This window comes from Seriola lalandi, unplaced genomic scaffold (assembly GCF_002814215.2).
Source record: "Seriola lalandi dorsalis isolate HSWRI2012SDOR001 ecotype SW California unplaced genomic scaffold, Sedor1 jcf7180002054517, whole genome shotgun sequence".
Lineage (NCBI taxonomy): Eukaryota > Metazoa > Chordata > Actinopteri > Carangiformes > Carangidae > Seriola > Seriola lalandi.
In genome coordinates, this window is record NW_019525070.1 from 783124 (window position 1) to 808508 (window position 25385).

At 42.1% G+C, this 25385-nt stretch overlaps 2 protein-coding genes across 7 annotated transcripts in view; one reads left to right on the top strand and one right to left on the bottom strand.

Moving 5' to 3' along the window:
- The window catches only part of foxn4 (forkhead box N4), a 6474-nt gene extending 3176 nt beyond the window's left edge, over window positions 1–3298 (top strand). Inside the window, exons 3-10 of the mRNA XM_023413626.2 lie at window positions 56–222; window positions 771–883; window positions 1049–1159; window positions 1245–1372; window positions 1482–1578; window positions 1669–1876; window positions 1966–2358; window positions 2459–3298. Coding sequence (XP_023269394.1) covers window positions 56–222; window positions 771–883; window positions 1049–1159; window positions 1245–1372; window positions 1482–1578; window positions 1669–1876; window positions 1966–2358; window positions 2459–2709 — 1468 coding nt within the window. The 3' untranslated portion in view covers window positions 2710–3298. The remainder of the gene's footprint in view (window positions 1–55; window positions 223–770; window positions 884–1048; window positions 1160–1244; window positions 1373–1481; window positions 1579–1668; window positions 1877–1965; window positions 2359–2458) is intronic.
- A 159-nt stretch (window positions 3299–3457) lies between these two features.
- Window positions 3458–25232, bottom strand: acacb (acetyl-CoA carboxylase beta). 6 transcript variants are annotated; one of them, XM_023413621.2, is made up of 54 exons: window positions 25155–25232; window positions 22242–22813; window positions 19319–19451; window positions 19056–19194; window positions 18765–18874; window positions 18560–18641; window positions 18349–18447; window positions 18058–18167; window positions 17825–17935; window positions 17508–17717; window positions 17251–17421; window positions 16956–17117; window positions 16695–16858; window positions 16088–16238; window positions 15901–16004; window positions 15727–15808; window positions 15492–15637; window positions 15251–15401; window positions 15011–15145; window positions 14668–14814; window positions 14381–14569; window positions 14167–14267; window positions 13981–14069; window positions 13743–13867; window positions 13543–13656; window positions 13233–13346; window positions 13056–13145; window positions 12845–12963; window positions 12259–12282; window positions 11523–11663; window positions 11333–11432; window positions 11131–11238; window positions 10981–11037; window positions 10719–10760; window positions 10412–10627; window positions 10104–10259; window positions 9529–9732; window positions 9231–9386; window positions 9026–9148; window positions 8656–8925; window positions 8468–8565; window positions 8226–8346; window positions 8028–8138; window positions 7506–7649; window positions 7310–7430; window positions 7114–7210; window positions 6907–7003; window positions 6640–6775; window positions 6378–6555; window positions 6163–6275; window positions 5903–6057; window positions 5600–5770; window positions 5111–5247; window positions 3458–4683 (listed from the first exon to the last, which is right to left on the bottom strand). In XM_023413621.2, the coding sequence occupies exons 2-54, from the start codon at window positions 22793–22795 to the stop codon at window positions 4557–4559; spliced, it is 7305 nt and encodes a 2434-aa protein (XP_023269389.1). In that variant the 5' UTR covers window positions 22796–22813; window positions 25155–25232; the 3' UTR covers window positions 3458–4556. The 6 variants fall into 6 exon arrangements, with proteins under 6 accessions (XP_023269389.1, XP_023269388.1, XP_023269390.1 ...); XM_023413620.2 differs by having other exon boundaries at window positions 24896–25176; XM_023413622.2 differs by lacking the exon at window positions 12259–12282 and having other exon boundaries at window positions 24896–25176.
- Window positions 25233–25385: the final 153 nt, after the last annotated feature.

The window sequence follows — 25385 nt, forward strand, 5'->3', positions numbered from 1 at the left end:
CCTCCCCCTTAAAAAAAAAAAAAAAAATCTCCCCCTACCCCCTCCTCTCTTGAAGGCTTCTGACCACGGACCCCTCCCAGCTGAGGGAGGAGGACCTCCCTGGGGACCTGCAGTCTCTGTCATGGCTCACCTCTGTGGATGTGCCCCGACTACAGCAGATGGCTGATAGCCGAGGCCACAGTAACGGGCCCTCCCAGGGCAGCTTGTTGGAGCAACAGGCAGGTGAGGTGACAGGGAGGGGGACAGTGCAACATTCAAAAACCGCATCATCTCTCTGATTGGATAAATCAGGACTGCTGGATTCTTCTGGATTTCTGGCCCTTGCAGATATGAACACAGTTTTATAGGATTATCCTCAGAGATAACAATGAAATGGACGATGTGCTCTTCTAACCATTGGGATTTTTTTCTATCATAGCTTAGGTTTCCAAACATAATGAAAAGGTTATTTAAAACACTAATCCAGATACATTATATTGAACTATTTAATTTAATTAATCTCTGTCACTGTGCAGAAGAAGTCTGTAAAAGTCTATAAATGTCATGTGTAGTCATACCATCCTGTTTTTCATTCTGTTGCTGAACTTATTACAAGTTTCTACTGAGCATCAATGTATCATAAGCCACAGCAAATATCTCCAGACATGAAAGATAACACCACAAATATCTGGATGAATAGAAAGCACTCCACGTATAAATAGTTTAAATAGGTTTGTTTGTGTTTTTTTTTTACTTTAAACTAAGATGAGTGTGGATGTTCATCCTTACAGCTCAGCTGAGCAACATGACGATGACAGCGGGACAGGGCTCCATGCTCCAGCTCCAGACCAACATGCAGCACAGCCCTCTGGGAATCAGCATCATCAACACCCACAGCGGAAGTGTAAGTTTCAGCAGAACTACAGCAACAAATCTTTTATGTTGTATGACGCTTAGATAGATAGATAGATAGATAGATAGATAGATACTTTTTTCTTTTTTTTCTTTTATATATGTTTATATATTTTTATATGGTTTAATGTAAAATGCCCCTGCATTTGTTTCACAGATGTCTCCATTCTCCATGAATGGGCTGCCCTCTCCAGGATATCAGTGCCCTACCTCAGTCTACCAGCCCACACCCCAGCAGGTGTACTCTCTAACCCAAACCGGACAACAGGTAACATACCTAACGACGAGCCTGATTTTATCAACAGGAAAATGTGATGGATAAGGTCCTAATTATTCTCTTCTCTCTCTCTTAGTGTTCAACAGGTGGGCTTTATAGCAATGTCTCTTTCAACGACCAAAGTCTATTCACACAACCTCGCCTGGCTCCACAAGACCAGGAGCTGCAGCCCAAGTCTTTCCCCAAGCCAATCTACTCCTACAGGTCAGGACACAAATATTTGGCTATTAAATAAAAATATCCACCAAATGTATTTCACCCCATCTGCTTTGAGCTGCATTCGAATAAAAATGTAATCTTTTTTTTTCCTCAGCTGTTTGATTGCCATGGCTCTGAAAAACAGCAAAACTGGCAGCCTCCCAGTCAGTGAGATTTATAGCTTTATGAAGGAACACTTTCCTTATTTTAAGGTATGATATTCTATTAATATTACCAGCAAGGACTAAAAGAGAAGATAGATAAAGAACGTGACTGATAATACACTGCTTCTCTCCCTGCAGACTGCACCTGATGGATGGAAGAACTCCGTCAGACACAACCTGTCCTTAAACAAATGCTTTGAGAAAGTGGAGAACAAGACGAGCAGCTCATCCCGTAAGGGCTGCCTGTGGGCACTGAACCCTGCCAAAATCGACAAGATGGAGGAAGAGATGCAGAAGTGGAAACGCAAGGACCTGCCAGCCATCCGCCGCAGCATGGCTAACCCTGGTCAGACACGTATTTGCTTACTTAAAAGTTAAAGGTCTAATGCTTAGCCAATGTCTAGTAAGTCTGATTATCTGTCGTGTTCCCTGCAGATGAGTTGGACAAACTGATCACAGACCGTCCAGAGAACTGCAGACGTAAGGCTTTAGAGCCCGGCATGACCCGGCTGCCCAGCTGTCAAACCGGCCTCCCGCTGCCCGTCCCTACCCAGATGCAGCCGCAGCCTATAGTCACGCTGTCCCTGCCATGTTTACCCATGCACCAGCACCACCAGTTTCAGGCCCAGCTCCAGGCTCAAGCTCGACTGGCCCCCATGTCCCCTGCCCCGGCCCAGACACCTCCCCTCCACACAGTCCCCGACCTTTCCCACAGTCCACTCACCCATCAGCCCAGCAAGCCCCCTGACGATTTCTACAGTGTGCATGGCGATACACACACAGAGGTGGATGCACTGGACCCAAGCATCATGGACTTTGCCCTTCAAGGTAAATACTTATTTTTTTTTGACAAGTGTCAGGCGTGTTTTTTGTTTGCTGGATAAGTGTTGTTGCAGCAGCACATTGACCTCTCTATCTATCTGCTCAGGTAATCTGTGGGAGGAAATGAAGGACGACAGCTTTAACTTGGATGCTTTGGGCACCTTCAGTAACTCACCCCTCCGACTATCAGACTGTGACTTGGGAACAGCTAGCCTCCCTCCTGCCTCCACTGGAGCGAACCTGCCACTGTCAGATGTGCAGGTGACGGGCCTCTACACCTCCTACACCACCCAGGATCCCCTTACTTCCCAGTACATGGGCGCACCAGCCAACAGCAAGCCCATCGCCCTGCTTTAAAGCAGCTAAACTGTCTCTAACAGAGTCAATGTGATTTACTCAACTGTCTGTGGATATCTTTGGACGCCGGCTGAAGGAGTCTGATGTCCGGTTTCTTTTGTGCTACTAAAAGTACAAATCACACTGCTTTCCTACAGTCACCTGGGAACTACCTGGAGAAGGATGTTTGAAAATCATTTCACATGCATTCCACAACAAAACTGCTTGTTAAGAACTAAAACCGCTGATGAATTAAGATGTGGCTGTAAGAAAAAGTATGTAAGACTTAAAATATCTAGCTTTGCCAAGCAAAGACTCAAAGCCTGTATGAGTACAAGGACTCTATGTGGAGAAGTATGTGTATGTTAGCATCCACCAGATTTTCTACTGTTCACTCTGCATTTTAAGGCCCTTCCATACTGTAGCTCCCCGTCTCATGTCTTTTGTATTGTGCTAGACATTATTGCTGTGATGTTTTATTTATATTTATAAAAAGGCAGCTGGAGAAGGTGATGACTCTATCAGTCTTTTGCTGTATATATTTGAATGTTTCAAATTGCTATCGCCACAGAAAAGCTTTCTTTTGACTGTATTTACCCACTTCATTCCAAAATGCAAACGTGTGCCAACCCTTCAAGATTTTACACATTATTCTTCTACACACTGTTATTAACATGTCTGAAAGCCAGATGTATATTATGTTCATTAACTTGACCATAATAAAAAAAAATCAAATGGGTAAATAAAAGAGGCTTCTTTTGCCAAAAAATATATCAATGACATTTATTAACAACTGCCCTTGGTAGAAAGCCACACACTGGAAAGAGTTTATATACATTCAAATAAATGTCACAGTTGATATTTCTGGTTTTGTGATCAGAGGTAAGGCAAATCCACACATTATCTGGGGACCACTTTGGCAATTAATGTCCACCTTTGACAAAACCTGAGCGTTAAGAATTGCTTCTTTATGTCTGAGATATTCTGACAAAAATGAAAGAAACTCAGAAGTATCACATACAGTGTCAAAACTATCTCCTGTCAATCATACCATTGTCATTAGCACACTAAAACAAGACAGATAAACAGACTGAAAGTGACAATGATTGACGCTCGATTCCAACGTCAACAGTGAAATGACACAACTGGACTCATGATACTGATGTATTAGAAAAAATAAATTGCGCTACTGCATTACAATACTGATAAAAATGTTATATTTTTCAGTCCATGCAGAAATTAAACTGAAACTTTAATTCACCACTTTACTGGGTCAGGAATTTGACATATGTTATTTCTTTGTGTTTTATTTGAAGACTGATCAAAGAATTGATCAGTTGTCTGGGCTCATTTTTACATCAACTACAATCAAAGATGAACACAAACTCTCTATTTAATATCTTTAAATAAACGTTGCAACCAGCACCAAAATAAAATGAATGTCTCCCATTTCATGTAGCTTGTATAACCCTGACCTCAGTAGACTGCACAGAGCCTATCAAGACAGATTTAATACTGACACACCACTATGTACAAATGCAGCGGAGTGAAATGTGCGTTACAGCAATAGCTTCTGAACCAGAAAGTTCCTGGACTCGGCTGCTGAAATGACTGACAGCTTAACTCGCAGATGTAAAAGACAAGCAGTGGAACGGATTAGGACAACCCTGTGAAGACAGACAGAGCACTGTAGTGGTTTTGGGATCACTGAGGAATAAGTCACTTTGTGCATGTGTGCATTATTGCAAAGACCTGCCCCAACTATAATCCTTTAAAATCATTTTCAGCCTATACAATACAATCAAACTAGAACCGACCGTTTTGTTCTCTTTAGTATTATAACCTGAAGCTACCTAAAGCTTCTCAGCTTAACTGGTGCTGGTGCTGTCCACAGTTGCGAGCAGATGCAAAAGCTTGGCCCTCTGGGACGGAGTGATGTTCTGGCTCATGTGGATGATGCAGTCCATGGCTACGTCAGGGTTGGCCTGCACCAGGCTAGAACACAAGAGGGAAACAGTGACACAGACAGACAGCTTTTAAACACGCTAACACGTGAAAATGAAGAGACACTGAGACTGGTCTGGAAATTTTGTGTCCTGTCCACCGATATATCAGACACTCACTTTTGGTTGCCGACCACCATGACGCCTTATCAATATTAAATGAGTGTGCCAAACCCAGAATGCATCCCGGCGAGGGTGCAGCTATGAGCAGGACTCTCCAATGAAGAATATATGGGAATTCCTACAGGCAGTTTTAGCTGAACATGACTGAAGAGATAAAGTGACTCACTGAGCGATTGACTGAGTCATTCAGTTAAGATAACATTTCACCTTCACTGATTCCTGAGTTCATTAAGATGCAACACATCAATCATGCTGTTAATGGTCCACAAAACGTGTGTGCGTGTGTGTCTGCATACCTGCGGATGTGTTTCAAAGTGTTTTCACGTTTCAAGTACTTGATGTTCTCTCGGATAGCTGATCGAGTGCCGTCCTCTGTGGACAAATGCTTCTCAAGCCACTCAACTACTGCTTGGTTATTATCCCAAAGGTAAGCCTGGGAATGCAAACAGACACACCGTCAGATTTCTAATCAGTTCAGTTTTTAAGAATGAAGTGCTCAAAAATAAAAACTGGCTCATGATTTATGATCCACAACCTAAAACTGTCACTGGGTATGACCAAGACAAGCAACAAATCGGCTTTAGCCTTTTAAGTCTCTCAGTATGTCATGATTGCTGGTCATGTTAACAGTCACATACAGGGGTTACAAATAAGAACGACTTCACAAGTGTCATGGTAGATAAACATACAGTACCAGACAAAAAGCTATTCTCAAAACTATACTCAATGCTTAAATTGCATGTTTGGCATTGGCAGAGAAAGTAACTCTTGGTGTCATTTCATACCTTGACTGTTCCCTCTGTTTCAACAAACCAGCGTCGCAGCATGGACTGCATGTGTCCGTCACCAAGGTCCTTGTTGGCCTGCAGAATCTCATATTTCACCACCTGCTCCAACAGGAGGCGACGCAGACGCCAGTAGAAGAAGGTCCGCACATTCTTCCAATCCAAAATATCCTGTCAAGAGGCCATTGTAAAATATGTTACAGCAGCTTAATTCTCCTCTGAGTGCAGTTTCATTTTCTGCACCTTATGTTACACACATATTCCCAGACTTAACATCAGTGTGTTCATGAAGTGTTCACTCACAGTGATGACACCCTTCTCCTGCATCCTCCCTGGGGTGTCATGGAGGTCTGCAAACTGCACTGCCACCTGGTGGTAGATGGGCAATAGGAATTCCTCTCTTGCTTTGAGCTTCGACTCCAGCTCTTTGCACTGTTTGTCAGACAGCTCCAGGGAAGCTGATGAAAATAGAAGAGTCACTCTGTGTGTATGAATATCACAGCAATATTGCAATTATAAAGAAAACAGGGAAATACAAGTGGCTGTATGAGTTGAGCTTTTACCAAGCTGCTCAACCAGACTGGCATAGACTGAATCTAGTCTTCTCATGGTCTTCAGCAGGTCCTTCCTCCTGAATTTGATCTCCACTGTACCTTCAGCCTCCAGCACACCCCCTCTGGACAGAGAAAGCAGAACAGACAAAAAGACAAACTTGTAATCACACAAATCTGTTGTTTAGGTTGGAAACACAATTTTATAACTATTAAAACTCATGTACCTGCTCTCCCTGTCAGCATAGAGCTCCATACACAGGGGGTTGATGGTAGGGTCAATCACCACCCAGGACCCTCCCCTCAACTCAGCATGCGGTGGGATGTACACCAGCACTGGCTGGTGGAAACCATGCAGGGCATCAACAATATAGGCCCCAAACTTCAATATTTGGTCATACATATCTGAGGGAGAAATGGGCATAAGAAGTCATGTCAAGTCTTGTATGTTATACAGTTTCTCTGCGACATTTAGTATTCATCCTATACCCTTCATTCCCCCAGAGAAGCCCCTCCAGTTGGCAAACACCATGAGAGGCAGCCGTTCACGGTTGAAGTCGCAAATGGCCTGAGCTGTTTTAAAGGCTGAATCTGGGAACCACACCTGGCCCGCCTGCTGCAGAACCTGACGAGAACACACAAAAACACACGGGCAGAGGTGAAATGCTCTTCTACTTAGAATCACAGTCTATTATGTATGTGTATGTATGTTATGTTGTGTATGTATGACGTGAACATGTGGAGAGATTTACTCACTTTAGATTCTGAATCCAGGTTGGCTGGATCGGCAGGGACAGTGAACTCAACTGTGCGTGTTTCAACAGCAATGACACCGAGGGGGATTCCCCCTAGCCTGTATTCATTCAGGTATCATTCATTCATTCAGTATTAATAATCAGTTCAAGTGTAAGGTTTAATAATCATTTAACAAATAGTGTATACACTGAGTATAAAGTGATTTACCGTGCTCTTCCCACTACCACTGTCTGAGCCCAAGACTCCATGATCTCCATGAAAGAACCGTGGTCGAAGAATCCACTCTGCCAGGCACCTCTCACCGCTAAAGACACCAATAATGAATGTTCATAACAAGGAAATTTATTTGGTTCACTAATGAAAACTAATAGAAAAGTTTCAGAGTTTAGATCCTGCAACTCACTGGGGTGAGGTCTCCCAGCCAAAATCCAGCGAGGGTCGTACGGTGCTTTTGTAGGAGCGAATTCTATTTCTCTGTCTACTGGATCTGTAGTTGCTATAACAGGCACAGGGGAGTGTTTGTTCTGTGAGGAGAGAGGAAGAAGTTAGTGATGTGGTTCAGTTACTGCATGTAGATCTGGATGTAACAATATATGAACCTTTGGCATGTAGGAGAGCCACTGCAGGATGGTGAAGACGCCCTCAAAGTCATCTGGCACAGTGGTGTGAGTGACTCCATTATTGTGCATGATCTGGACTCCTCCCAGCTGGTTGTTAGAAGTGTAGACCTCTCTGCCCAGAACCTGTACAGACACAGGGACGTAAATGACCATGGTCATGGATTTCTTCAGTTAAAATACTGGAGTATAAAAGCTACACTATAAAGCCATTATTTGCCTCAAGCCTCAAGCAGTTTTTCTACCAACTGTCACTCATCTGGAGCTGGAATTTTGAAATACACTGCAAAAACTCAGTTCTCAAAAACAAAGGGAAAAAAGCATTAAAATGGGGAAAAGTTTGTTTTCACTGTTGCATTAAACTGCAACAAATCAGCCTAGTATGGGCTAAACATGGTGGCTGTGATGTCCACAACAAAATTTCCTTAACATAATTGAAAAGCCAATTTCTGGCAAACAATTTCTGTTTATTCATTAAAAACAAGACGGGTTAATCTAGCAAACCTTGTTCAGAGCGCCTGCTCCAGTCAGGATAATGTGAGAGTTTTCCACCTGGATCACTCGCTGTCCCAAACGGACCAGATAGGCTCCAATTCCAATAGCGCGACACGTCACCTGCAAAAGCATAAAGCTGCTTTAAAAAAGGTCCCAGAGACGTTGACTGGCCCTGGTGGCTGAAAGAAGTCAGATCCAGATTCTCACCATACTGATTGTAATAATCTCCTCATACGCCTGAGAAGATTCTCCAGCGATCATGCCAGAACCTCGCAGGTTCTCAACACCGAGACCTTCATCTTTCCCGATGATGTCAGTGATGATGTACCTGTAACGGATGGGCATGTCGGTATTATCAACAAATCTCTATTATCCCAAAGAGAAAAGTTATGGGTGTCATATATTTCAGTTAGCTGACAGTGTTTACTTCATAAGTATAGAGAATGTACCTGGACTCTCCACCTTCCTCTACATGGTGACAGTGAACAGCGTTGGTGGAGCTGATGCGTGTGTAGTCCTGAGGTGTCAGGTAGAGGTACTTGAAGCCCTGCAGAACGATATTGCCATTCCCTGTGGTTCATTTTTCTTCTACGACCACAAAGTGCAAATGTGATGAGAAACATATCTCAGAGGTTACCTTGTAGGGGTCATTGGGGTCAATCCACGCCACCTGGAACATGTGTTTGATTTCTTCAGCGAGGCCGATGCGTGCGCCACTGTTGGCTGCGATGTAAATGCGAGGGATGCCCTCAGCCCGAGCCAGCTCAGATGCCCTGAGGAACAGCTCATCCTCCTGAGGACCAAACGAGCCGATCATGTGAGTGATGTCATTACAGATGACAATGATGTCTCTGCTCTCTGGGCACTCTGGAGTCTTCATCTTCATCCTAAAGGCGACCATTCCCACCTGGTGGAGAGGTTATAGTGGTTATCAGTATCATCACACTGAGTGAGAATTAATTAAGAGTGTAGAAGTTCATGTAAATTGTTTAAAAAATATATCATACGTCATTATCTCCAGGCAGGCGGTTCATCTGCACCAGTCGACCTTGTGGGTCCAGAACCAGCTCAGTGCACATCAGCACGTCTTGAGGGCATTTGTCCCCTGGACCCCAACGCTTTAATAGTGCCTAAAAGAAGATTTTCAGTTGAGTCAGACACCTTTGGAAAATTAAAGAAAGAAATAAGTTTAATTCAGTGAGTTAGCAGTACTTGTCTGAACATCTCAGGGAAGTCATAGACATATGTAGTGCCCAGAGTTTGAGCCTGGAAGCGTTTGGCCTGCAGCAGGTCTTTGGTCACATAGGGAGTGTTGATCAGCATGCCATGCAGAGGACCCTGCTTGTCCCCATATGACTGGAACATGATCTGCAAAGGCAAAGATGATGAGGTGAATGAAGTTATTCATATGACCATAAAAAAGCAGTCATAAAAATACACACACAGAACAAATACCCTGCAACATAACATGAAAATCTTCAAATGGGCTTCTTCTGTCCACTGTCCTCACCTGTCCAGAACTTGGGTCGTTGACTTCCTTGTACAGGCTGATGTCCAAATAATAGCCGGACTCATTAGTGAGAAACAGGCGGATAGGAACGGCATTTCCTGTTGGCGTCAGGCGGATGTTGATCTTCAGCTCGGCCTGCAGGACACGCAGCTTCCAAAGACGGCTGCCATAGCGCATCACCATGGAGCGGACAGACTCTTCTATCTGATGGTCCCCAAGAAGAGAACGAGGATGTTAAAGAGACAACTGAGTGTTGAATCATATATATTTTTAAGATTCAATTAGTTCGATGAATGTGAACTTAGTTAAAATTAGTTACTTAGTTAAAATCCCAACAAAACATTAGCATCACATCTACTGTTTGAACAGTAAAAACATTTATAGGAGTCACACCTAAGGTATTAACCAAAAATAAGTGAAAGAAAGACGTGAAAATGTAGAGAATGTCGATATAAACGTCATAAAAAAAGACTCTGTTTTGCTGTAGATGAAATAAATTTGCCATGTATTCTGATAAAAGCAATTATGATAAGATTTGACTAAGTTAGCGCACACAGCATGTGCTGGACACTGACTTTGGAAGGGTCCATGATGACAGTTGGGACAAAGTTGAGGAAGATGTGGTTGCAGTCTGTGCGGACACTGGTGTTACTGAAGGCCACCTCCAGCTCATCCATGGCCTCCAGTAGAAGACGTTCTCCCTCGTTCTGAAGGTATTCAAAGGAGGCCTCCTGGTTGTGTATACAGGCAGATTTTAGTTGTGTGTTACTGCAAACATCAGGTAGAATCTTTACTCGAGCAATCAAACAGCTTTTCACCTTGGAAACACAGGATATTATAATTTTTTTCTTAATTAGCTGTACCTTCCAGTTTCCCCTCTTACCTTTGTAATGAGATCTGAGTGGCGGATAATAGCTCGAATGAAGAAGCGGTAGTCAGTGACTTCAGTACCCTCCTGAACACGGGCAGCACCTAGGTATAAGTGCATCTTGTGGTTGGCACAGGGAACAGCTGTAAGGTCAAAGTTCCTCATGCGGTTGAGCTCCAGCTGAAACGCTAAAGCTGGCTCCAGATTGCGGTAAATGCGATCTTCCTGGAACTGAGGAGAAGCACAGAGAGAGGGCGGTCATCATCTCCTCAGACAGCAGCATGTCGGCTCATTAATTGTATCCAGGTTACTAAACACTCACCCCGTCCCTCGCTCTGAAAGTGAAGAACTTGGGAAATTCTCTCTGTCAAAGTGAAATTTAAAAAGAAGAATAATGAGAGAGCAAAAAGGTACATGGCTACATTGTGCAGTGTTACTGACTGGGATATGGATAATACGATTCATAAAAGGTTGAGAGGACAGCTATGCTAGGAGTTCATGGAGTTCTTTAAAAATGAATATTATATACATATGTACGGGTGATAATAGTGGGTCTAATAAAAATAGTTCACTTGCTGAATTACCTTCTGTGCAATCAAAAATGTGATTCTCCTGATTCCATACTCAAACAGGATTGCTCTCTGTAAAAAAATAAAATAAAATACATCATATTCATTTCATTAATACACAGTCATAAGAATCAGCCATGTGTTAACTTACATCTGGAAACTGACCTTTGACTGGGCGAAGGCAGTGAAGGCTGTGACCAAGGCGTCATCATCCTCTGTGTCTGCTGTTTTTATGGACACATTAATGATGTGGATTGGGTTCTCCTTTGTATTCTGTGGGGGATGGAAGAGAAACTAAATGGCTGCAGAGACACAGATGAAAACGGCCTTTTTATTCGTAAGCCAGTGACCTGTACTCAGCCCTCACCTTGCAGTTCTCCTCCTCATAGAGATTGGAGCAGGACTCTGAGAACGGAGCACTCTCCAACAGTGGTTCAGCGAAGCTGGAGAGAACTTCATCAAAATTCCTGCAAAAGAAAAAGTAACGCATCAACATGAAAATCTTATTTGTACTTTGATCTACATATCTTTGGCATTAATAAATAGTTAAAAGTGACCTTTTGAAGTCATCAAAACACTGGAAAGCCACCATGGCACCCATGCGTTGGCAGGGTGGAGACAAGGCTCCCTCCAGGAAGAGCTCACTGCCCTGCCGCCTCATTTTAAATTGGCCTGATCCATTCACTGGCACAGGAACCCTGAAAAAGAGACACACACAGGCAGTGACAGCAAGATAGGACCACTGAATGATCACATAGAAAGCTTTGCTTTAGGAAGAAACACTGAACAGCCAAGAGTACAAATACTGGTATAGAGAGCAATTAAAGCAAGTCTGGATTGTTCTTATCTATTTATATTATAATTACACAGAGGTGATATGTGCATTTCATGTATTGAATTGAAAGGGAATTGTGAATTGTTGTTATCGAGAACAATTGTTACCATATCCGACTGAGAGTTGCAAATCAAGAATCAAAATCTGGTGCTGGAGAATACAGGCTCCCCATTCGGTGGCAGTCATTTAAATCTCAGGCTTGAAGTTTTTAAGAGGAACATGAAATAAATAAAAGATGTTCCTGTCAAAAAGCTCAATATTGCTTTAAAAGTAGAAAGAAGCAACAAAAAATATGGAGAAGCTCAGATAAACAGTGAATTAGGAAGGACTTGTTAGAGGAGTCCTTAAGCAAATCTTTCTGGTTTCACAGGACGGAGGGAAAAAGCAACACAGTGCATCCAGCATGCATTGTACACACGATCGGGAGGTTTGGCTGGCTGGGAGGAGCTTTACTCTACCTGTTCAGAGTAGGGCTGCTCCCTCTGAAATAAGATGATTGACAGGTGAATATTAGCAGCGGATCAAACTGCACTTCTAGCTTTAGGCATTATGATTAGATATAAGCACTTTCTTATGCTTTGCACATTCATATTAATGTCCAGTGGGGAAAAAAAACACTGCACTCACAGTTAGCCATAAGCTGTTACAGCAGTGGTTTATAGATCGCCCTGCACCTGTACCACTATACTGAGGGTGACTATAATGTATACTGAAATAATGTTTAATGATAAGTCAGGACAATTTAAGCGAAATGATGCCTGAGAGCTGAGGGACACTTAATAAGCCTGGATTTCTTCATGTGAGCCTGAAAATGAACTATATATATATCTCTTTATCTTTATAACAAGTTTTATTTGGTGTAATGAAAAGCTGCTCTATCAGTTAAAGCCCATTCTGTCATCACCACAAGTTAAAGGTCGGCAATATGTGTTGAAGCGATATGTGTCCAGTTCTGGTGGTCAATATAAAAATTAGATGATAATGCGCCATTCGTCTGTGGCTGAAGAGACTTTGCAGTTCAGTTTAGAGAGGGCAACATGTTACCTGTTTGGATGTGATGATGGCAACATGAACTGGAAGTCTACAGCGCACGTTCTATCCTGCAGCTGGTGATGCTGGATGCTATTTAGCTCGTAGGCGATATAACCTCTGCGCACATACACCTGAGAGTCAAGACAGAACACGTCATTCTCACTGACTGAGAGATAAAAATGCACAAGAAAGAAATCCATCGGTGTGAATCCACTAACCATACCTCCAAAGCAGCCATGCATACAACTTGATTGGCGTGATAGAAGAAATTGGGCAAAACATCAAAAATGGAGGTTTCGGAGAGAATGAGTTTCTGTGGGAAATGAAAACAAGTAGAATTAATTTGACCTGCTGCTAAAAATGGATGATCACAGTGAATGTGTTTCCATACACGGCTAACCTTCAAGTTCTCTGGGCAAAACTGGTGGCCGTACATGTCGATGGCTGACAGGAAGATGGATTCCACCTGGTTGTGTCTCAGTTCATATGATGGTAAATGGGAGGCAATCAAGACCTATGAGAGATTTATAAAGATAATATCAATATATACAGCAAGAATAATCTGACGGGAAAAAAAATTGTGTAATTTCTTTAAATTTCTCAAAAAATATCACTTAAACACAATTTGAGGTATCGCGCCTGGCAGATCATTGTGCTTAAACTATATATTCTAAATAAACAGCACATGTCTAAGTGAGATGTAGTCTTACCTGTCTGGCTCTCAAGGCCACCTTTGAGTTTTCCATCTTGCTGAGCTGTGTGAGTTCATTCAGAATAACCATCAGCTCATCTGCCAGGGTGGGATCTCTTCCACACAGTTGGTCCTACACACAGTCAAAGACATACATCACATCACAAAGAATTCACGTAGAGAGAATGATCAATGCGTCCATGTCAGTGAAAGTCTTACTATGAGCATAGTGACCAGGACGTTCTTCTTGGAGACCTGGGCATGAGAGAAGATGTACTCCAGGACGGGACTCATGTCAGGTTTGTGCTGCTCTCTCAGGTTGATCACACACTTGTCATAGTGAGCTGTTTGGGAGAAAAAGAGCAAAAGTATTTCAACTAAAGCTCAACTGCACTCACAATAAAGAAAACGCCACATTTAGAGCTGTCATCTAAAACTGAAAGAGTATTAATGTCACCTTGCTGAAACTGCATCTCTACTTGCAGGTAGCGCTTCAGCAGATCGAGAACCACAGACTTCATATAACCACGGATTCCACTGCGATACCTGAACAGAGCATGTGTCAGTCAATGCAATACCAATATCCTTCATGTATGTTATTACTGCTGCACAATCTGCATGTGACAAAAATGAAAAAACAAACCTCTGTACCAGCTGTACAATACTCTGAGTGTTCATGAAGAAAACCTCTCGGTCAGACTTCCTCTGTAGGGTCGCTGCATGGCTGTCTAGAATATTTGCAATCTGGAATAAAATAATATAATATAAACATCATTATAATACACTGGCAAGAGCCTTTAAAGAACTAGCTATGTGGCACAAGTTCAACCAGCACTGTGTTGTTGCATGGCTTTTACCCTCTGACTGGGGAACTGGCAGAGGACAGAGGTGATGTTGCTCGCATACTGAGCCATGACTTTACGGATGTCTTTCTCAACACTCGGTGGAATACGACCGGCCACGCTGGTCATGATCTCCTGGAGTTCCAACAGCGGCAGGGAGGGGTCTCTTAGAGTCTTCATCAGGGTAGCCACCCACTGTTTCAGCTGCAGAGGTGAACACGCAAACCCAAACATGCTCATTGAGTCAATAAAACTTACTGATGTCTGTAGTTCAGAAACCTGCAGTGGCAGAAAGACTGTACCTTGCTGCTGAAGTAAGGTTCTTCCAGGCAGTAGCCATCCATGACTTTAACCAGGTTTTCAAGCACACTGTGGAACACCTGGTGAAGCTTTTCCCCAACCATGGGCAACGGTTGCTGGGGTGGAAGTGTGGCTGTGTTGAGCTCCACCTATGACAGAGAGGGAAATGGGAAAGCACAAATATTATCTGGAATTAAGAAGAAGAGAATGTTTTTGTTCTCCAACCGGACTTAAACAACCAACAGTGTGCACATGCAATATAATATCTGAGTTAGATCTGGACATCAGAATGTGTTAGAAAGTGTTAGAAACAACTAAGATATCCAGTGATTTGGAATAATCTACCCTGTGTATACTGCTGGGGTCATCCAGGTCCATATGTGCCACCACACAGCCATGCTCCAGTACTGCTCCAGGTCTCTTGACAAAGTGGATGCAACCAGACTGCTGCACAGTCAGAGTCATCACCATCTTCATCACCTGAATCAACAGCACAAACAGCCAGTCAAGAAAATACCAAAAGACAAGGCATTGACTCATGAAATCACAGGCACTGTACATTTTGCCAAAATCTCTCAAAGTCACCTCAATCTCAGCATAAGTCTCTCCTGCAACAATATGACCCCCATCCTCAACCACGTACTGCAGCAGTTTGCCAGCAGAGGGCGACCTTAGCACCGTGGGATCCTTCTCCTTCTCAAATACACAGGTCTTGTTGCCAACAGTGATGCGGTAGCTGCAGGGTTTAAGTAACATTAGAAACGAGTAAACAGATAAAAAAAGGAAGGAAGTTAAGAAAGTGTTTTGTACACAGTCACAGTCTTGCCTGTCTACTTCCTCTTTCATGTAGGTGGTGTGGCTGCTGCCATCGTAGGACAACAGAAGACCTCCGTCGCTCAGCCTGTGAACATCTATCTCAATGTTGGAGCCGTTCATCATGATGACATAAGTTGTTGGGGACTGGCGAGCCACCTGCAAGCAGAGACAGTGATCATTCATTGATTAAAAAAGGTAAGTGGCTGAGTCAAATGAGGAACTTGTGAAGGGAATAAAGCAGATACCTTGAGGCAGAACTTGACTCCTTCATATATAAGGTCCACATTGACAGAGTTGAGGAGACTGGCTGCAGGCAGGACTTGGCCTCTAGGGATGCAGCAGAGAATGTTCTTAAAAGTCAAATTATATGAGTAAGAATTGTTGTGAGACATTAATAAGAAGGGACTGTGTCTACTGACCTTTCCAGGGAATGTAGGTAGTCAGACATGCTCTTCCTGAAGCTGGCATCAGTAACATGCAAAGCCCCACAGACGATACCCAGCATGGTGTCTGGTCTCTCTGCCTGCAGAAAGAGCAAGGGGCTCAAATGATCCAATAAAACATAGAAACCACACAAAGGTCTGGCCATCAGGTTCAGTGTCTTACCTGCACTTTCTCTGCAATCAGATGATCCAGCCAGCCAGTGTCAATGTCATTGTTTCTGAAGCTTTCTGTCTCTAGTAACTTAATGAGGTATTCAACCGTTGTCCTGAAGTCACCTCTGATAGACAGCTCTTTCATAGCCACCACCATGTTCCTGAAGCATATGGCAAATGTTACACTTGATGAACAAATGTATAATGAATAATTTATAATAATGATTTATCATGTTTTAACTATAGAATTTAGCCAACGTTTCTTACACTTCCTTCAAAAAACATACATAACATATAACAATGTTATTATGATATGTTTTATGTTATTACTATGTTATTATAAAATATTTTGAATAACACTGAAAAATGTAAGACAACTGCATTAGTTGCAAAAGTATATAGTATTTTTGTCTTCTAAGATTTTATTGTATGATTGGCAGGTCATTGCATTTCAACATTTTAGTTTTATTACATTTTAGGGAGTTGCAGCATTGGAGCAGATTAGCTTTACTGCCTGTTGCATCAGGGTTCACACCCAACAGCTATAATTTCTAAATATCATACGTATTGGCCTCATAAATTTTTTTTTTTTTTTTTTTTTTTTAAAACAGGCTTACGAAATGGCTTCTTCACGGTTCTCGCCCCAGGAGAAACAGTGTCCAAACTGTGAGTCTGCAAATTCATGCAGACCACCAGTCGCACCCACACTGAAATAACCCCACACGTTTTTACTGCTGCGGAAGTTCAGCTCCTGCACGGTGCCAGAACTAGGCTTGAATCCCTGTGAGTGATGGCAAAAGGATGACAAGAGGGTTTATGCAAGTTAAAAGTATGTTGACAAAACTGTGTTTTGAGTGTTGATGAAATTGGGACTCTACCTCATCAGGGTTCTCACTGGTGATGCGAGCAGCTATGACGTGCCCTCTTGGACTTGGTATGCAGTACGGAGTCTCAAAGTTAACGATGGTGTCACCCCATGGAGTTTCTCCATAAAACAAGCGGATGTCCTTAATTCTATGAAGGGGGATTCCCATCGCAATCTATCAGAGATGAAACACTGAGTTTTAACAGCAGGCTTTAATCTGTAGCTATATTCTTCTTAGATGCATGAGGAATAATTCTGCTGCTGTGGTATAATAATTGTTGAGCCAGTGTCCGCTGACAGAGGTTTACCTGAAGCTGGGCAGCAGGTAGGTTCACATCTCCGATCATCTCTGTACAGGGATGTTCAACCTGCAGGCGAGGATTCAGCTCCAGGAAGTGGAAATTTCCGTCTTCAGAGAAGAGATACTCCACAGTACCTGCACTCACATAGCCCACCATCTTGGCCAGACGCACTGCATACTGGCCCAAACAGGAAAGAGGAGACTAAATGTAAAGCTGAGTTAATTAGAATGGGACAAGACATGCATGCAGTGATGTGAACTAACCCGTTCCATTTGCTCGAATGTTGAGGGAGCAGCTATGGTGGCAGGAGCCTCCTCTATGATCTTCTGGTGCCTTCTCTGGATGGAGCAGTCTCGTCCAAACAGAGAGATGGCATTTCCATACTCATCAGCCAGTATCTGAACCTCAAGGTGTCTCGCATGCTGAGCCAGCTGCATGATGAAGATGGGTGACCCGGGTACCTCTGTCTGAACCTGAACTCAAAGGAATTAGAGAAGAATTACATCTAATTCAACTGTATAAAGTCAGGGCTAAATTACATAGAAATCAGTCATTAGGCTATAAAATGTAAACCAGAAACCTGTCTGAAGGAACTCGGAAAATCCTCAGAACTTTCTACTTTCCGGATACCCTTTCCACCACCACCCTCAGAGGCCTTGATAACAACTGGATAACCAATTATCTCAGCTCCCTGCAAAGAAACAACACATAAAATATAACTTATCAAAAGACACTTGCTTGAAGGGAATAATTTGAGGAAAAATGAAGCGAATGTGTAGATATTATTAAGATGACTTTGCTTAATATGCTTACTGCCAGTCCGTCATCTACATCATGAACACAGCCCTTTCCATACACCTCTGGAGGAACACTGATCACATTGCCCAGTCCTTGGTCCTCCTCCGCCCAGTTCACTCTCAGACCTGGAGCACAATGACACACCAAGTAAGAACATTAAAACACTGCCAGATGTTGACATTGAGTCTTTGCACTGTACAGACATACAACACATATCACATCGGGGAGTCCATACCCTGTGCAGACAGCACAATATGTCCTACCCCACATTGTGAAAGAGACAGTGTGTGGAGGTAAATGCATCACCTGATCCGCTCCATGGTAGTGTGGGAATGTCAGCACTCTGGGCCACAATGGAGGAAGCCACCTTATCCCCTAGAGCCCACATGGCTTTACTGGATGGCCCTGGCAGATACGTTAATCATCATTAAACAAAGAGATGTGACACAGGTATAAATGAGCCAAATAAAAATAATGCAAATATTCTGCATTTTAAAACATCTTTATATATATGTACCTAAGAATGATATTCCTGCTTTGTTCAGGAGCTCAGGCAGTTTGGGATTTTCTGAGGCATGGCCCCAGCCGGCCCACACAGCCTGTAAAGAGTAATAAACAAACCGACAGAAAAATCCTTTATCACAGTTTTTTATTAACAGGTCAAAGAGGAAAGGTTTAACTCACAGGCCACAAGACACAGATGTGTAAATGTTGAAACGTACCTGGACTGGGATTCTTTTTGCAATGTCCACTATGAGCTCTACATTGGCATAGTTGTTATTGTTGGGCCCACCAGGTACAGGCACATAATGGTCTGCCATTTTAATGTATTCTACAAGGGAAAAAGAGTAACACATAACAGTTGAATATTTATTCAGTAAGGGTTCACAGGGAATCACTTGAAACAGCTGACTCTCAGTTAAGACACAGTTTCCAGTGTTTTCCTCTAACGCACACCCAGATAACTGCTGGGTAATAAAAAATAAAAAGATAAGTCTCAAGCTAACAATTACCTGCATTGGCTTTCAAGTCTTCTGGGGTTACCATGACCACAAAGCGGATGGTCCTCTCATTGCGAAACATTTCATAGGACCAGCGACGGATAGAACGCATACATTTGACTGCAGCAATGCCATTGTTTGCTATCAGCACCTGTGACAGAGACAAAAGCCTCTTGAGTAGCACTTAAGACAGACAGAAATTGGAAAATTCTGCAATGTCATTAATTAATGAAAAATAAGAGATTCAAAAATACAGGAAGGATTATCTTTCTTACTTTTTCAATAACACGGTTGCCACCAAATCGGGTGACAAACTCAGCAGGAGAGGCCACAGTGAAGTCCCTCTGTAGATCCATCTTTCTGTGTTCACGTCCTTTTTTCACCAAGTGAGGACCTGACATGCTAGGCCTGGAGGGGAGAGCTCGTGGTTAGTTGTCCTGCTCAATAGCACAGCAAAACAGTTACCTGGGTCTACTCTGTTTTGTATATTAGCTGCAACATATATTAAATAAGACAGAAAACAAAAGCCTGAAATCATCCTCCATAATGCCACACCCAGACAAGCAAGACAGACACAGATTACAGTGCTCCTCAACAGCCATAATCGTGACCTGTTAAGAAGCTACATGATAACAAGAAGTAAACAAGGAGGACTCAAAATCAAAAACTCAAGTCAAAGTTCAGCCCGTCTCTGCAACAGGCAAACACAAACTGTAGACCATCCCATTCATTTCTGACCTTATCTTCAAATTGACACTTAACCACTGCTCTTCACAGGAACATGTAATTTCAACAAACTATTTGTGTCAGAAATTAGACCAATACTATCAGTCTTAGTGTCCCTTTTTATCAGTTGTTCACCACCGCAAAGTCAATAAAAGTAAATGTGTCATACAGACTTGCACCTTAGCCCAGTCATGCAACAGGTGTACAAGGCAGATTCCAACAGTCACAGCAGAAGTAATAATTGATAAACATATATTCAAAATTATTTCAAATGCACCAGGCAGGTTTAAACAGACACCTATATCCATGAGGCAGTATTAGTTATACATATTATACATAGCAGTCAGTGATAATAATTACTGATAATTATTGATTTCACTGGAGTCTACAAGTCTTTCTAACACTCGATACTGCAGAGACCACGAGCAAGGAAATGTACCTCTTTGTTGTGCTGGGTTTTAAATTCGGTATAATCATGTAATCACATAAAACAGCTCAAGCTGTTGGCAAGTTTAGGGCTAGAATCACAGGCTCCATTTTTATGCTACAAAAGTGGATTATCTAATGGTTTACTGTTTGACTATAGATTCTTGCAAGATTAAAAGAGCAGCTACATCATTAAAGTAGTAAAACTGAACACACTGGGGTGATTATTTTACCGTTTGAAATCCTTTACCATTACAAATACCACCAAGTTAAGACAATAAAGGCAAAGCATTTTTTCATGCTTTGCTATACACAAATTGAATAAATGGTGCAATAGCATGAGGTAATTTACATACCATCACTATCTGTCCTGCTCATTCCAATGTCTCACTGCAATTGCACCACAAGCCACTTGTACCTTCATAGTAATTCTGTGCCCTGTTAAGATATCATTGAGAAACAACTGCGTTGCATTGGTGAGCTATATTGTGGTGTTGGAGTGCAATTCTGCCCGGGCTGATATGAACTTTAAACTTAGCTCTGTATTGTACTGTTCACTGTGGAAATACAGATTGCACTTGGTTATTGAGCTAGTTTTTGATAACCTTTTCCAGGTCTGTGTCATGCACTTTCAGTTCACTTTTATTCTGATCTTTTTCCAGCACATGGTGCATGATGTGACAGGGTGAATTTTAATAAGACACAGTATCTAAGTATCTATTTAGAAACATGACTTCGGGACAAGTCAGTTGTGTTAAAACAGCCTTTTACTATCCCGTTTCATGATGTCACCAGTCCTCGGGTCTGTTTTACACCTCCCCCCACCAGCGAGTACACATTGTTGGAGCGTTTTTTTTTTATTTCCTCAAACTTATATGTGCCAAGACAAGCTCTGTACGGTTACATAACAACCACACAAGCGAATCTTCCTGTTAAAAAATATGTCTGCAGGAGTTGCTACGGCATTTGCTGAATTTTACCACAAAGTAACTGTGCATCATTTTGTGTTATTCCTGCTGCTCTGAGATAAAGCCTGTGATAACTGTCCAAAGAACAAACCCTGCAGCGAACGTATCAAATTACAAACAACAGTATGAAACATCTTAATGGGACTTGCCTTCGGAGATATGGGAACAAGCTGAGACTTTGGCAGTCTTTCTCCTCCATGATACAGCCAACCTTATTGTTCTTCATTAGTTAGTAGTAAAAATTAATTTCAACATTTAAGGCCAAAAAAAGAGACTGTTAAAAAGTGCTTCCTCTGAGGCGCTCCCTCCCTCTCCCCTCCCACATGTGCAGCAAAATATCAACAGATCCCCTGTGACAGATCACAGGCTGTTCATTACAAATACACACACAGCTGAGGCCAACACCAGCACAAAAGGATTCATTCTACTTCATTTACAAAGGAAGGAAACAAGTATCCAGACAAAATCTGTAGTCAAAGATCTGGATATGGAAAAACTAAAACCTTGCACCCACATACAAACATTTCTTTTATTTTTTTTTTAAAGGTGCATATTCCTTTGAACTCCGGGAAATGCTTCTAACCTGCAGAGGAAATTCTCTTACCTCTCTGCCTTTCATGATGATTCCCACAAGTCAAGCCAGCACACATAACTTTATGCACGAGTCAATCCAACTAAGCCTGTAAAGTTGAACACGTAGCTGTGTGCACTAAACAAATCCTCTGATCCTCCATCATATCGTATACCATCACTGGGTTTAAAAAATAACTCAACTATGCCAACCGTGACCAAAAATAACGAGCAAAAAAAATTAGTGTCTAAGTGTTTTTGTTTGCTGTGTTGTGACCTGGAGTCACACCACAGGTTTCAAAGTCACTGGTTGAAGTTCTTGTTCCAATAATAGAACCGAGGTGTTTGGCATGTGACAATAACACATAATGCAGTCAGGTGATAATGCACAGCTCGTGGAGACAGGGCAAGTAGAAGCATTTCACCTATGAATAGTCACATGACCTAGTGCTGAAAAAAGGCCAGGCCCTAGATAGTTGACATTAAATTTGCTTAAATAAAAACTTACTTGATGCCTGAGGAGCTGGACTGCGGGACTGCAGAGGACGCCTGCTGAGGGGAAGTTTTCAGGGTGGAACTCAGAGGCTGAGATGTACCACTTGGAGGTTTGGTGACAAGAGGCTCCTCGTCTGAGGAGTTATCCTCTGATGCTCCAAGAATGAACTTCAGGCGTTCCCTCGCCTGGGGCCCTGAGCTGAACTTTGGCACATTGGATTTGTAAGTTTTCTGGGTGGCCGGTGGCAACGATGACAGCTCTGAATTTACTTCAGAGGAAGACTGTGGAGCCTCAGAGTCCACTGTTTTGATGTCAAGACCTGCAGAGGCACTGTTAGCCAGAGGACTGTTGTTCTCATTGTGTGTTGAGGTAGTGGGTACTGTTGACAGGAAATGTTTGTCTGGATGAGGAGTGTGTGTAGCAGACATGTCTTCCTCGGCTGCTGGGGGACCACAGCCAGACAGAGATCCCTCTCCTTTCACATGCATCACTCCTGTCTTGGTATTAATCCTCCACAGCAGCAAAAATATCCATAGGATTAATCCCAAAACTGCGAACGGGAACATTCAGACATCCTCCTGTGACTGCAACAAGAACAATAACAATGATTATAATTTATACCAGAGATGAAAATAACATCTACACATCTTAAAGGGAAACTCCATCCAATTTACACAAAATTTGTTCACAGGTCCTACTGCTGCATATGCCATAAAGACTTTTGTGGCTCCAGAGGGAGCTGTGCAAAGTCTGATAAATTGCCTCAAGTGATGTCACTTGAGTCAGCATTGGTTGGGCTGAAAACTACAAGTTTGAAAACAACCAGACCTCTGTAGCCTGCTCCCCATCTCTGCTTGAGACCAGCAGCTCAAAACAACACATCGAAATCTGTCGAATGGCTTGAGTTGAGCTGTATTGTGGGTAATGTAGGCGTAAGGTTTTGATGAGGAAGAAGAATGTGTTGAATAAAAAAAGATGAAATCTCTGGTGTATGGATTACTTTTTTTTTGTAAAATGCACATCATGAGTCTGACAATGTCATGGGAGTACAATACTAAATCAGTGGATTACTCTTTAAAAAGAGCAGGATAACTATGACATATCTTTTTGACCACACAAAAAACAAGAGTACTGTAGGCAGAACTCAATATATCGATCCAGATTAATTTATTGCAAACATATCAGTAATGTCGTATTATCAAGTAATAGCTTGATATGCTAATATGAGTGAGCCTATTTAAAACTGTCATCAGTACATACTTTGCATGAGTATCGACCAATATATGCATCTTTATCAGATGTTTTTCAATTCTTTGTCTTTGCCATTAGAGTTAGGTGAATTGAGAAAATATTATGGTATATAGCATTGCTCTCAGTGTACTATTCTAGTCCAAGGACATTTATCTTGAGGTGAGGATCAGAAGCCCTCTCAGGACAGGGGCACTCTGGGTAATTTGAGATAAGATCTGTGGGTTAGAAAAAAGAGAAAAAACAGACAGAAGTTCTCACTTTTATATCAGTTCAATTCTAAGAGGACAACGTCTATACTACTAAAGTGCAAAAAGTATAATATTAATTATTAAAAAGTAAAGTAATATTTAGTAAACCAATTAAAATCATATAATGACCAATGATTAGAATTTGTCATATTCACAGTCTTCTTGACTGTGATTCTTACAAATCAGTGAATCAAGACAGCTAAGCAGGTTACTGTGCCAGGAGGACCTGGCAGGCTACATGTCCCACCCAGTGTCCCATAAACAGCCTGTCTGTAACAGCTGACATGAGAGCCAAGTGTGGCTGCTTCATATGGGGTAAAGGTCAACACTAAGGGAATGAAGGCTGAGGAGGAGGAGGACGCAAAAACATCCACATAAACAGCATTAATGAGCATCTGGAGGCACCCAAATCAAGAAGTAAACTTAAAACACCTATCAATGTGCAATCCATGTGAAACAAATACAGATTCCTGACGTGATTCAAAGTCCACATATCAAATAAAAACCAAAGATAAATTCATATGCAGCCCATGTGAAAGAGGCAGACAAGGAGGCATTTGTCCTCCGCAGCCACTTTGACTTTGAGGCTTAACAGAAACAAAGGACAGGCTGAGCAATCACTTTCCACATGAAGCACATTATTTTTTATGTCATATGGTATTTTTTGTGCCATATTATTAAAAGGCACTGCAAATGTTTCCTTTATAAGCAATCAATACTTCCAGTAATTAATACTGCAAATTTGAATTAGAAGGTAGTTATTCCACTAATTCATAAAAAGGATAAATTAGATTAAAGTGTGATGACATTAGCTCCATGCTGACCTCAACCAACTGTCAAACGTACAGTGTTAACAGACTACATGTGGTTTATCACCTGCAAACTGAACTAAATACATAAATGCATGTGCTGTTCTTTTCTCACAAAACTTATCGACCTGCATGACAGAAAAAAAGACTTACAAAGCAAAGCAGGATGTTAAACGCAGGTCAGTTCTGAGAGAACAACTAGAGATTAATCCATGTTTCACTCAACAGGAAAACTAAGCTGCTTGTAAAGATTAAACCCTAGGTCCATTTGTATCAGCGAGATGCAACTGAGGTTTAAATGGTAAAAGTGAACTATACAAGCGGTATTTAACTATAAAAACATGTAACTTACACTCACCACAACAGATAAAAGACAGCATTGCTCTGGCGTTGTTGTTGTTGCTGCTGCAACGACACTTGGCTAGCGAGCTAGCTGACAGGAAAACCACTGAGTATTCTTCATAACTTCACACTAGTCAGTTATTTTGAATTAAAACAATTTCTTCACAGTCTGTTTAACTCGACCGACAGTTCAAACTCCAACTAAAGTGAATTGAGCGTTGTTTACGCTTTTAACAATTGTCATGCCAGCAGCAGCAAATGTCAAAACCACCTACCACCAGTCCAGTCTCTGAGCACCTCAGCAACCCACCACTACCACCACCACTGTCCACCTCCTCACCCCCTCCTCGCTGAGATAGTAAACACACGCGGGGGAGGGGCTTAGGAAGAAGAAAAGATCGTGTATGTGCAAGATGTATCGGTCTGTGTTTAAAATCTGTGCTCACAGACAGTACCAATAACAGTGTTCAGGAATATACACATGGACACACAGAAAAAAGGACATC